Source organism: Apteryx rowi, unplaced genomic scaffold, assembly GCF_003343035.1.
Source record: "Apteryx rowi isolate R43461 unplaced genomic scaffold, aptRow1 scaffold_193, whole genome shotgun sequence".
Lineage (NCBI taxonomy): Eukaryota > Metazoa > Chordata > Aves > Apterygiformes > Apterygidae > Apteryx > Apteryx rowi.
Window position 1 is genome coordinate 1,221,863 of NW_020448230.1, and position 14,226 is coordinate 1,236,088.

Here is a 14,226-nt window from a genome sequence, read left to right on the forward strand (position 1 = left end):
AACCCTGTATACAGTTCCATTATACCCACACTTGAAGAAATACATGTTGAACCACAGGACAGCAGATGGTATACAAGCAGTTTCTAGAAAATGGTGGGGGGTTTATTAATTTTATTGCATAAATATTCACTAATAAAAGAATGACTTTAAAAAAAAAAAAAAAAAAAAAGACCAAATTTTAGCTGCCACCACACCCCCAGAAACATAACTGGAATAATGTCTTAAAAGGCACTAGCATCAGCAGAGTAGTAGTATATTGCATTTTAATGTGTGGGGCGCTCTGATTAGGTACACTAACTGAGGCCCCAAAATGGGTAATTTTCTACTCAAGAAGCCATCATCACCAGATTCATGCTATCAATCAAAACATACAAACAGCAACAAAGCACTGAATCCAATTGGAGTGCTAAAAGCAGGTCTTTTCTTCTTTCTAACTTAAGTTTCTGAAGTAATTTTATAATTAGCACTTAGATAAGATTTTTACAAAAATTAACTAAAGCTTTCTACCTAGAAATCTCCTTTGGATAGTCACTGTTTGTAACCAGTAAAACATGAACTCCAACATAATAAATAAAAACATACTCTTATGCAAAGCCTTGCCCAGAAGTGTAAATTACAGTCCCATTAACTGAAGAGCAAAAAGAGAGCAGCAAAGAGCCACTAGAGTCAGGACACTAAGGCAAAGGCCAGCGCCTTCAGGCCTTGGAACTGATCCTATTTATTTCTTTCAGTTTATGAGTGCAGCCTCCAAGAAGTACACTTTACCACCTTCTGTGACACCAAGGTGAAAGTCGTAACAAACACAGAGGAAAAATCAGAATACTGCACAGGGAGAGATGAGTGACTCTGAGGGCCACAGCATGTGGTTTCACAATGGGCTTTTAGTAGAGGGTAGCTGTGAAGAAGGATTTATTACAGGAGGTACTTCCAATAGGGGCAGAGAAATAGAAGGAATAAGCGAAGACTCATTCAGAACATTGCCTATGACTTTAGATGTAAACAACAGAAATACATCACTACAAAGACAAGAGAAATGGAAAGCTTATTTCACAAATAGAGATTAGAAATACCTGAATTGCTCAGCTTAGGAAAACAAAGGTTTAAAACAGATACCTTTGCTCTCTACAGTTACATGATAGAGGTGTACTTGAAGGACAAGAAAGACCCTTTTAACAGGACAAAATTGGCCCAAGAACAGAAGGGCATCAACCAGTTGCAAGTAAGTTTAGGCCACAAGCAAGAAAACATTTCTAATCAGGGCAAAAAACTTCTGGAGGAGCCTATTCCGAAGACTGCTAGAAATCCAAACAAACAAAAACCCATCCCACCCCTCCACTAAATAAATATAAGCTGCCCAGCCGCTATTTTAAGAGAAAGATCAGGAGTTGCTTATTAGAAAAAGTAAACAGGCTTGATGGCCCAAAAGGTCCATTCTAGTTCTGTGTTCACAATTCAGTCATGACAGGTAGGTACTAAACCATTAAAAYAGGCCATCATCTTTCTAACAGATATTTCCATTCTTTTTTGGTGCTCTAACTACTGAGAGCAGAATTAAGCTTTTAAAAAAAGAGCATATTAGTTGAAGCTTTTAATTTCCCATCGCATTTGCAGTACAAAGTAACATCTAATTAAAAAAATGTTTACGTTAGCTTGATAAAAACAGTTACAAACACTTTTCTTTGCTCTACTCCCTGTTTTTAAAGATGGGAAACAATTAACTAACCACAGGTTGCCAAGAGTAACAGTTAATACAATGTATAGATGGAGATTTCAGTTATAACTGCAAAATCATCACAAGTTACATCCACAGTCCTCTGAGGAGAAAAGCATTGCAAACCCAGATTAACATACAGCTCTGCCTTTGGCCTCTGCTGATAGCTAATTTTGCTAGTGTTGAGACACTATGTAAACTAATGAAATACCAGCTTATACATAAATAATATTTTTAATGTCACAGCTACTGTAAAACACTGTCCCATGATCAAATTTAGTTTTTATTCATGCCAGTGAATCCAGGTAGTAGATAATAAAAAAGCAGCAGAAGCAGTAAACAAGGGAAAGGAAAAAAAAAAAAAGGTTACTCAGTTGAATGAAACAAGACTGGCTTTACCATGCAGTACCAGACCCTTTTGAATTGTTTCAGGTTCAAGAAGAATTTTAATAAATAGGAGTATTTCTTACGCTGTTGTATATTAATGTTCCTAAAACACTCTGAATAATAAAAAAAATAGTATATGAGACATCAGAGATAAGAGAAGTCCCTTAGCTCCTCCTTCTTTACTCTGACAAGGCAGCCATACCTACAGCTTGTACATTGCACAATACTTTCTAAAGGCTAGGAGGCAAACTCTTTAAATTATCATGTGAAGATCAGACCTACGAGGAGACAGTACATGTATAATATTGAGCATTTTCCTAAGGATGATAGAAGTTGTCTTTTTGTAAGAAGCATCAGTCTCTCTCCTCAGCATCAACACTTATTCAACAGGTTACAACTCCACAACCCCTGCACAAACAGGATGCCTTCTTACTTTTTTTAATCCAGAAAGAGATACTGTGCTAAAAAATACATATATTCTTGTTCTAACACTATTAAATGAAATGTAATTCCACAATAATAAGCACAAAGTCCAATAACAACTGCTTGTAACACTGAAACTACAAACAGGAATGCTTCTCCCCTCCCTCAGTGAGAAACTTCTGGGTTTTCTTTAGAAATGTTTGTTAGGACAAAAAAGGGCTCTGTAGAGAAGGTCATCATGAAATTCCACACTGCCACTTCCAATTGCAAATCAATGYATTGAATTAACAAGAACGGCACCATGGAAGATGAAGAACAAAACAATCCAGACAATTTGAACGTACTTCAGGCTAATAATAGTAACTTGTGTTCTCTTATCACTCAAGAGTCACTACCACTCATTTGTTATGCAACTGCAAGAATACAGACACAGTGACATCTGTACAACTCTGTGGCTTTCAGGCTACTCAAATTCACTGACCTTGTCCTTTCACACCTGCATTATTAATTACCACTGGCAATCAGCAAACAGACTCCTGTTTCCTCACAGTTGCATATGCTCTGCAAAGGTAACTGAAACTGGTAATAAAGCGTGTTTTTGTTAATGAACAGACTACTAGGTCTCTACACAAAGTTCTAAGTAGGTCCCCAGCTTTAAGAAATGTTCTTTTCCCAGGGTATCTAAAAGTGAGCAGGATTTTTTTTTTTTTTTAGTGTCCTCAAACAGCATCTATGGTTGGTTGGTTTCTCTTCCAATGGATGCCCGTTTCTACCACTTTGGTTGATTTGGGGCCTAAAAAACACAACTCATGAGGAGTGCAACATATGTCTTTAGGGATTTTTCACACATAGCAAAGTGCAAAAAGCTATTAGTAGGATGGGGTACGATCCCACACAAATAAAATCAACGGATTTTTTTTTCCCCACCACATATCTCAGTAAGAGCAAGACTGCACCGTGGTGCAGAGACACTTTTGACGGAGGCTGCCGCCATCGAAGGAAGCTCCAACGTGCTCTCCGCCATCACTTAGCGGAATCACAGCCAGCACCTCCAGCTTATGAACGGAGACCCAACCTTGTTCTCCTGCTCTCCATAATGGTTTTTCTCCGATAAACCCACACCGGCCTCTCACGCCGGGTCCCCCTGCAGACCACGTGCCACCACCCAGCCCCGCACGCCGGGGCCGCCGGCCGGGAAGCGGCTCCCCAGAGCCGGGAGCAGCCGCAGAGGCCGCCCGCCCCCGCCGGGGAACGGCGCGAGCCGTTTAACGGCCACGGCCGCACCCCCCACCCCCACCCCACAGCAGAGATACCCCCGCACACGGCGCCCCGCCAAGCGACCGAGCGGCTGGCGGCCGAACAGCCGCCGGCAAACAGCCCGGCCCGCTTCCTCTCCCCCCCGCCCCCATCGCCTCCTCGCCCCGCTCCCGGAGCCTCCGCGGCGGCGCCCGCCAGGGTGCCCGTGCCGCCGGCAGCCCCGCCGCCCGCCTCTTCCCTACCTGCCGGGTGCCTCCCGGGGCYGCCGGGGCAGCTGAGCAGCAGCCAGAGGTGCAGCGCGACCCCGACCGCACAGGGGCACAGCAGCACCAGCCAATTTCGCATTGGCCGCAGCCAGCCCCGTCCCGTCCCGTCCGCGCCGGCCTCCCCCAGCCGCGTCGCGGCTACGGGCCCACTCGGCCGCCCGCAGCTCCTCCCTGCGCCGCCGCCGCCGCTCGGTCGGGCCGGGCCTGGCTCCGCTGCCCCGCGGCCGCCGGGAGCTGCAGTCCCGCCCCGGCCCCGGCGGGCGACGGCGACGCGGGCGGCGGTGGCGGCCGCCTACAACCCCCACAATGCCGCGGGGCGGCGCCGGGAGGCTGAGGCGAGGCGGGCCGGGCCGGGCCGGGGAGGGGGCGCCGGGCGGCACCTGGGAGAGGGGGCTTTGCCTCATGCTTTATGTGATACTGGAGACTAAATGGTGGGGGGAAGGAGAAACATACCTCCGAGCGAAAACAGCACTGTTTTTCCCTGAAGGAGCGCGTTAAAGGAGGCCCTGGCTGACGGGAGGGGCACGGGCACCTCGGTGCCCCCTGCTCTCGGTCACTTCTTTTCTCTCTCCCCGGTGCTGGCAGTTGACCGTAAGGCAGCGAAACACCCAAGAAACGTGTGGCAGAAGTCAGCTGCATTGGGGTCACTTAGCAGATGAAAAGCCGCATATATATATATACTGCTTCTAAACCCGCTCTGAGGCGGTGGCCCGCAGGCCCCGAGCGGCGCCTGTCCCGCTCGGCATTGGCAGCCCCCAGGCAGGCCCGAGGCCAGGCCGGCTGCCGTCCCACGGCCCGCCCGTGTCGGGGAGCCCAGGGAGCAGGAGAGGCTGGAGCGCGAGGGGGAAGGACGTGGCTGTGGAGGACACTGGGCTTCTCTAGTTTTGCTGCTCATAAGAACAGCTTTTGTTTATGCCTAATGCCAAAGGTTAATCGGTGATGTCTCCAAGTGCACCTCTCAAATGGAGGAAATATGTTACTGTTTCAGTTCTTTCCTTCTCAGTGGAAAAGTTGCTTGTCCTGTTATTATTCAGGCTCCCTTTTAATCAGAAATTTGAAATGTAGGCATTTAAATCCATTTCCTGATTAGGTGTCCTCACAATCCCTTATAAGCTGCATGGACACCCCAAGCATGTATCAAATCAAATCTTAGACTCCAGAACAGCGACACCTTACATGTCTACGATACCACTATAAAATGGAAGCACCAACACTTGCATTATTCTGTGCTAGCAGCTCCCTCTGCTGCTATTGATATTTTACAACATCCTTGAAAGCTACTTATTGTTTTACCCCTTCCACGGAGAGGGGAGCTGAGGCACAGAGGCTGTGTCTGGAGCAGTGAACTGGACAGTGCCAGGGCACCAGTGCAAGCATAGCTGTCCATAGTGTTTAACTGCCATCATGCCACCAACGTCCCTGATGCAGTTTTGGCCCTGGCCTACCAGCACTCATACACGCTATCCCAGGGGATAGCACGGGCCGGGGACTGTGCCCAGGAGGCCGTACAACCACCCTGTTCTGGGGGAAGAGAGTTTAGGTGTAGAGATGCAAGCTGTGCTGTACCATCCTGAGGGCCAGAGAAGGGGCTCTGCCCCTATTTAGCTGAGTAAATAATCAGAGATGCCAAGCAATTTGTCAGTGGTCTCTCAGAACTCTGTGAAACAGCCAGAAGGTGAATATGGATATTTCATTCTCAGCTCTGTGCCTTTTCTTAGTGCCATGGAAAGGAGGCAGGGCTTTGAACTGTATGGAAGCCGTCCTTGAAGACCACATCTCAGTAGAGATGTAGACCTGCTAGAGAAACTCTATCCTGGCTACCCTAATGAGCTAAAGCAGAGACAGAATGCTAAAGGATGGCCATTTTAGCTAGAATATGTTGTACTCTGGTCATCCCCTGGTAGCAGATTGGTCCTCCCAAGCTATTACTGTTGATTGTAAGGCCAAATAGCCTTGAGGTCCTGCAGACTGGTCACACCTCAGAAAATAACTTCTTTCAATTATAATGGATTATATTATGTATTATTATTATAAGAGATTATTTTATATTTTATTCTTTTGATTATAAGAACACAAGAGACACAGCAGTAGCTCTTTTTCTCTGGGGCTTTCATTCTTGTGCTCATTGTAGCTCTGAAGGACTAGCGAAAAAAACCTTCCCTAGTTAATCTTTACAGGCATACCTTGTTTTATTGCGCTTCGCTTTACTGCACTTCGCAGATATTGCATTTTTTACAAATTGAAGGTTTGTAGCAACTCTGCGTCAAGCAAGTCTATCGGCGCCATTTTTCCAACAGCATGTGTTCACTTCATGTCTCTGTGTCACATTTTGGTAATTCTTGCAATATTTCAAACTTTTTCATTATTATTATATCTGTTGTGGTGATCTGTGATCAGTGATCTTTGATATTACTATTGGAATTGTTTTGGGGTGCCACGAACTGTGCCCATATAAGACAGCAAATTTAATCGATAAATGTTGTGTCTGTTTTGACTGCTCCATCGACCAGCCATTCCCCCATCTCTCCCCCTCTCCTCGGGCCTCCCTACTCCCCGAGACACAGYGATATGGAAATTAGGGCAGTTAATAACCCGACCGCAGCCTCTAAGCATTCAAGTGAAAGGAAGAGTCACATGTCTTTCACTTTAAATCAAAAGCTTGAAATGATGAAGCTTAGTGAGGAAGGCATGTTGAAAGCTGAGATGGGCCGAAAGCTCGGCCTCTTGCGCCAAACAGTGAGCCACGTTGTGAATGCAAAGGAAAAGTTCCTGAAGGAAATTCAAAGTGCTACTCCAGTGAACGCATGAATGATAAGAAAGCGAAGCAGCCTTATTGCTGATATGGAGAAAGTTTTAGTGGTCTGGATAGAAGATCAAACYGGCCACAATGTTCCCTTAAACCAAAGCCTAATCCGGTGCAAGGCCCTAACTCCCTTCAGTTCTAGGAAGGCTGAGAGAGGTGAGGAAGCTGCAGAAGAAAAGTCTGAGGCTAGCAGAGGTTGGTTCATGAGGTTTCCGGAAAGAAGCCGTCTCCATAACATCGAAGTGCAAGGTGAAGCAGCAAGTGCTGATGCAGAAGCTGCAGCAAGTTATSCAGAAGATCYAGCTAAGAGAATTGAGGAAGGTGGCTACACTAAACAACAGATTTTCAATGTAGACGAAACAGCCTTATATTGGAAGAAGATGCCATCTAGGACTTTCATAGCTAGAGAGAAGTCAATGCCTGGCTTCAAAGCTTCAGAGGACAGGCTGACTCTCTTGTTAGGGGCTAATGCAGCTCGTGACTTTAAGTTGAAGCCAATGCTCATTTACCATTCGGAAAATCCGAGGGCCCTTAAGAATTATGCTCAGTCTGCTCTGCCTGTGCTCTATAAATGGAACTACAAAGCCTGGATGACGGCATATCTGTTTACAACATGGTTTACTGAATATTTTAAGCCCACTGTTGAGACCTACTGCTCAGAAAAAAGATTCCTTTCAAAATATTACTGCTCATTGACAATGCACCTGGTCACCCAAGAGCTCTGATGGAGATGTACAGTGAGATTAATGTTGTTTTCATGCCTGCTAACACAACATCCATTCTGCAGCCTATGGATCAAGGAGTCATTTTGTCTTTCAGGTCTTATTATTTAAGAAATACATTTCGCAAGGCTATAGCTGCTGTAGGTGGTGATTCCTCTGATGGATCTGGGCAAAGTAAATTGAAAACCTTCTGGGAAGGATTCACCATTCTAGATGCCATTAAGAACATTTGAGATGCATGGGAGGAGGTCAAAATATCAACATTCACAGGAGTTTGGAAGAAGTTGATTCCAACCCTCCTGGATGACTTTGAGGGGTTCAAGACTTCAGTGGAGGAAGTAACTGCAGAGGTGGTGGAAATATAGCAAGAGAACTAGAATGAGAAGTAGAGCCTGAAGATGTGACTGAATTGCTGCAATCTCATGATAAAACTTTAATGGATGAGGAGTTGCTTCTTATGGATGAGCAAAGAAAGTGGTTTCTTGAGATGGAATCTACTCCCGGTGAAGATGCTGTGAACATTGTTGAAATGACAACAAAGAATTTAGAATATGACATAAACTTAGTTGATAAAGCAGCAGCAGGGTTTGAGAGCATTGACTCCAATTTGGAAAGAAGTTCTATTGTGGGTAAAATGCTATCAAACAGCATYGCATGCTACAGAGAAATCCTTCGTGAAAGGAAGAGTCAATCGATGCGGCAAACTTCACCGCTGCCTTATTTTAAGAAATTGCCACAGCCACCCCAACCTTCAGCAGCCACCACCCCGATCAGTCAGCAGCCATCAACATCGAGGCAAGACCCTCCATCAGCAAAAAGATTACGACTCGCTGAAGGCTCAGATGATGGTTAGCATTTTTTAGCAATAAAGTATTTTTTAATTAAGGTATGTACATTTTTTTTTAGACGTAATGCTATTGAACATTTAACAGACTACCGTATAGTGTAAACATAACTTTTATATGCACTGGGAAACCAAAAAATGTGTGTGACTCACTTTATTGCGGTATTCACTTTATTGCGGTGGTCTGGAACCAAACCCACAATATCACTGAGGTATGCCTGTATTTGTGCAACACTACAATTATCTGCAGACTGATCCTCTTAAAAAGTCATTGTGTAATAAAAAAGTAGCTTCCCAGAACAATCCTTTATTAATCCAATAAAACTAACAGAGTGCTTCACTTTGGCAAAGAACTGCAACAGCATTACAGCACTCAGCAACATAAGTGTTTCTGAGTGCGCTATGTTATTCCAAAAAGTGGAATATGTTATTTGACTAAAATTACAGGGGAACTTTAGAAAATCAAAGTGTCATGACTGTAGCATGGCCAAGAAATGATGGTAACATTCTTGCTCTTGAGAAAGTATGTTATGAGATGTTAATAGTCCAAGCTCAATTTTGCATCTCACCTACAGCCACCACTTTCAGTAGCTGGGAGGGTCTAGACTGACCAGGCAGGAGGGGCACCATCCACAAAACATTGCTCACTGCAGTGCAGTGCTGTGGGTTTAAATAAGGTTAGATAAGATTAGCATAAGATTGTAGGCACTTTGAGAAGTTTCTTGTTTCTGATCTTTTTGAACACAGATAGCAGAGAAATATTTCCCTGGCCTTCTGCAGGGTGAATTTGTCTGAAAAAGTGATGTGCATAAATAATCAGGTGCTTCTGAGGAGTTAATGTATAATCTAAAAGTTAATGTGTAATGACTATAAGGTGTAAATGAAGGCTTGCTGATGCTTTTCTATCAGAAACACATAATTTAGTAATAGAACCGGATACATATAAAGTATAATTGAAGGGAAGGATTGAGTTTTTAGGAAAAGCATAAATTTGGTTTTGAAAATCCTCAAGCTGTAAAAAGTGATTGGAAAATGTTTAAAGTCCTTTTGCACAGTTTAGTTAAAATTAATTTTTTGTCAGCTGGGGTGAGATATTGCAAGGAAAACAAATGATTTTAACTTTTATATATTGGGTTTAAACAGCAAAAGGAAAATGTGTTGGAAATACATCAACTTTATTTTGTTTGCACACGCACATATTTAATACACAAATGAGTATATACTTGGCGGCAAGTAATAGTACTAGGAAAAAAAATAAGAAAAAAATGTTAGTGTTATTAATCACCATTTCCATTTGACTTGCCTTTTAGCAGATTCAGCTGCAGAAATGAAAACTGGTCCAACTGTTAACATTACTCTGTATTTTCCTATATTCCTTATAGTTAATAGGTTCTCTCCCTAAGCTTTACTCCAGTCCAGGTGAACTGATGGGGATCTTACTAATAAACATGTCCATTCCTGCAGACAAAACAGAGGACCCAATTCCTTAATACCTTGCTGTCTGTACAATCATGCACTCACCATGCTCAAGGATAAAGGACTATATAATGTACAAAACGGGAGAAAAATTTTCCTAGTTTTATTTATCCTGGTCAAAAGGACGATATATATGCATTTTTATTGGTCATGAAGGATTAAAAATAGAGTTCATTCACAAAGGACAACTTTTTTACTTCATTTGCTGTAAAACTTTCTCCAAGATTTTTAAAGCCAGAGATTTGACCTAAGACTCTCAGCTTCATAGTCTGCTAATGGTGCAAGCAGCAGTACTTCTCGCGTTGTGTATAACATTGAAAGTGTGCACCTCTCTCTAAATCTTGAGATGATCAGACACGTAGGTACCTAAATATTAACCTGGTTTTCAGAAGTGCAGATTTCCATTAGCAAACCACTTTCCATTCACATTCTTGAGGGCTATGGAGTGACTAGTATTTTGGGGAAGCAAGTTAATATCTGAGTATGTAAATATGGATTCAAGATTTTAGGCAMACTTTTTGAAAAGTCTTGGCCCATATGTTCTTTTAAAAATGAAAGTTTTCCAGAGATTTTAGAATCATGAAAATAGCTACTATGAAAAGACAAACCCGCCCTGACTGGGTGGCTGGGATTTCTTTAGGACACTAGCAACAGACAAGAAGAACAAGAAGCACAGTAAAGCCACATGGATTTTAGCAGAGTTTATCCCCAAGGAGTTGTATGTTTTATTATTGATCTGTGTGTGCTCCATTTGAAAGCAAAGGAAGGAGTGGTGAGAGATTCCATTTTGGGATTTGGGGCTAAGCTTTTTCCACACCTTCCAGTAATACTGATATATCTCATTCCACAATGTCATTCTGCCTTCAGTTATTTAAAGAAAATACATTCAAAGAGATTACAAGTCAGGGTAAAAGTGGTTTTAGTTTAGTTTAAAGGGTTGCAAGTTTGCATCCTAGGAGTGTGGGAAATGTTACTCTTAGTTTTTCCCAGAGTTCATAACCTAAACAGATTCACTGTATGCACTGAGGAAGTTAGGGAATTATCAATCCTTTTCTTTCCTTCCTTAGGATTGTTAGGAGAAACGGATTTTGCTTATTTTCCCAAATGGAAGAGATGTCTCCCTGCCTCTCCTTTTGGCCTTCCCACTGATGATGATGAAGTACAGATACAGACAAGTTCCTAGAGTGCTCAGCTTGGGCTGTTAATGCAATCGGTATCTGTGGGGTCTCCTGAGGACAGACTGAGGAACTCCTCTGAAAACTGATCTCTGGAAAAGTGGCTGTCTTTCTGAAGGGTCTACCAGCTCATATAATTAGTAGAGGCAAAGAAAAGTCAGCGGCATGTGACCAGCCAACTTTCTAAAGACCATGATGGGCAGGTATGAAGAGAGATGCTATCAGAAAGCTTTAGACAGCAGACACTGTGGAGCTGGTGTGGCATGAAGCCTGCACTCATTTGTACACTGAATGGAGGCAAGAATCTAACAAGATTTTGCCCGTGGCTATTTTCCTTAATGGTGTCTGAAGGGASACTGACTAGAAACTTAAAAAAAAATCCAGATACATTATGACTATCAGTTCTGCTCTATGTGCTCCTTTATTAAGAGTTTCAAGGAACTAAAAAGATCAAAAAGTCAGTATTTCCTTTATAGAACATACACTGATATGACTCTTTTCATAGTGGTGGTTAAAATGCTTCAGGACTTGGTTGCACAAGAACTGAATCTTGCAGTCCCTTCATACCAGTTGATAATAAAATAGCCTGTAGCTGGGAGCTGTAAGAATCACCAAAACTACAGCGCTGTAGGGTGTCATAAGTAGCACTGGATTTTTGGTTAAGGCTGCCCAGTGCTTCCCACTTGAAGAATACCCTTTCTATTTCTTCAAACTGCTCCACGCTGTAGCTGCTTGGGCTGAAAGTTGCAGTGACAATGACCTGTTTCACACTGAAATGTTTGGTAAGTTTCAGCAAAAGCAATTTAATAATTTCTGAAAAGTTAAGGAAGGTAACTAAAAGAACATTAAGAAAAAACGTACTTGTTTTGTCTAAAATTATTAGTCTGATTTTGCAGACCTTTTTTTATTTGAAAGTTCAATTATTCTCATGTCTATTTGGAGCAAGGGCTTGAAATTTTGCTGGAGTATGTCTTTTGCAACAGGGTTATAACTCGCTCTTCTTCTTTCCTGTTATTTTCTTTCACCATTTTAAACAGTTTTGGCACATTGCTGTGAGAAGCCCCAGCTTAGACTGACTTCTCTGAGGTCCAAGAATATTCTGACCAGGGTCTTCCTTTCACTGGCATTGCAAGAGCTTAGCTACCAAAACAGTTCTCGCATCTTCTTCAGACAAAAAATAATCCAACCTTCCTCAACTCACTTTCATTTTGGGAAAGGTGGATCTTCACATTTCATTTCTATTCACAAAGTGGCCACATCAGCATCTCCTGGTGGGTGACCAAGTCACCATCCCTTATGCTAGAAAGGGGTAAATTAGAATATCCTTGTCATTGCTTGGAAAGAAGGGGTTGTTTAATTGTTTGGGTTTTTTTTTAATCAGATCCAACCTAACCTGCACAAGAGTTTATAACTACCATGCAAAATTGGCTTGGAGGACATCATAGTAATCCAAATGTATCAATACAGCAATAATAAATATCATATTCCAAGTTGACTTGTTGTCATGTTCATGATCAACAAAAATAGAAATGGACTCAATACTGCATATATGCTAGCTGCTAAATCTTGACAGGCACATCTCTGAGAGCAGACAGGGGAATGTCTTGCAGAGATGCTGAACAACCCCAAATATCTAATAATCAGGCAATAGCCAGTTGGTAGGCGTTAGCTACTTCACATGTAGCTAATATACAGCTAACTGACAAGTGGCACAAAGACTTCAGGCTATGCATATGGAAGAGAGTAAGGCTTCCAGAAAGTCCTGCTGAGACCTATGACAGCAACTTTGCTTCTTAATCACATCTAGTAGAAAGTTAAGCTTATTATATAGCTGCATATTATTTATCATGTCATTATTATCTCTCATTGGATTGATAATATGCAGGCTGTATTTCATAAAAAATATTTTTACCTCACTGTGTGCTCTTTTTCCCACATAGGACCTGCCCTGCTTTAGAATGGCTATACTTTGCTGGAGAACATATCAGATGGCTGCTTCATTTGTTGCAGAAGATGTGAGATGAATGAGATGGGACCACCAAAGAAAGAGTGTCACAAGGCTAAGGTGCTCAGTGCTCCTTAGAATAACTGTCATTGCCTCTGTGTGATACCAGGAAAATAATGAAACTAATATTTCACATTGCTTTTCCCCTCAGTTTCTGTGTGCTTGACTTGCAAAAGTCACCCCAGTTTGAAGAAYTGAGTATTCATAGCTGAAGTGAATGCTGCAAATTTAACTATGACATTTTCTAAATGAATGCTTAAGTTACTTTAACTATCTTTTAATGTAGTTTTATGTTTATTCAGCTACTGTTTAAATATCCATAAATATGTTCATATCCTTGTTGCAAATATTTGTTCAGCTGATATGGGCAGAACTGTAAAGCAATATAATCAGTTTTACAGCCCTATCTAATTTCTCATTAATAGGCATTTCATAGTTACTATCTATAGTTATTTTCCATAGTCTGAAGCAAACATACCTGAACAAAACATACATGCACAGTTTGAGAGAGAAGAAAAGACCTCAAAGAGGCTATTATACATTCCATATTTTCTCAAATTTCCTGTTGAGGTATTTCTTCATGAGAATCTTGGCATCTGAAGTTTTTTCACATGATCTTTTAAGGTATGACAGACATATTCATATATCAGCACTGCAGATATGTATACTGGAAATCTCAGTTCAGTATTCTGATGAGTAGGATAGAGGCTGATGTGCTCTCCAGGGAAACTCAGTCAAGAATCAGTACAAGAACCTTGGTAGTGAACAGAATTTTTGGAACAAGAAAGTCAAGGATAATTTTTCAGTCAAAAGTCATGTGAGCCACATTTGCCAGAGAGAGGCTGTTACATTACAAAAATCTTTAAATCGATGCCATGTGAAAGGTTTTTACAATTGTTTGTTTCTATAAATACCAAGCTGACAGAAAGTTTGGATCATTCCTTCCTTTGAAAAAAACAGTGCATCTCTTTAGAGCACGCTGTACAAAACACAAAGGGCTGTCGTATGCAGCCCAAAATTGAAAGGCACAACAGGATATGGTGCAGTGAGAAGATACATAACRTAGATTTTGTGGAATAGGTGGTCTTTTGAAATACACACTTATGTCATGCTTCGTGCATTTTCAGTAAAATGCTATTCCAAGGGTAAGCAGTGGC

The 14,226-nt window shown here is 42.1% G+C and overlaps 1 protein-coding gene across 14 annotated transcripts in view; it reads right to left on the minus strand.

Annotated features, from left to right (window-relative positions):
• The window catches only part of B3GALNT2 (beta-1,3-N-acetylgalactosaminyltransferase 2), a 31,267-nt gene extending 27,047 nt beyond the window's left edge, over positions 1 to 4,220 (minus strand). For all 14 annotated transcript variants that reach the window (XM_026062819.1, XM_026062817.1, XM_026062816.1 and 11 more), the window contains exon 1: positions 4,021 to 4,220. In XM_026062819.1, the coding sequence (XP_025918604.1) occupies positions 4,021 to 4,123 (103 nt within the window). In that variant the 5' untranslated portion in view covers positions 4,124 to 4,220. The remainder of the gene's footprint in view (positions 1 to 4,020) is intronic.
• Between the last annotated feature and the right edge of the window lie 10,006 nt (positions 4,221 to 14,226).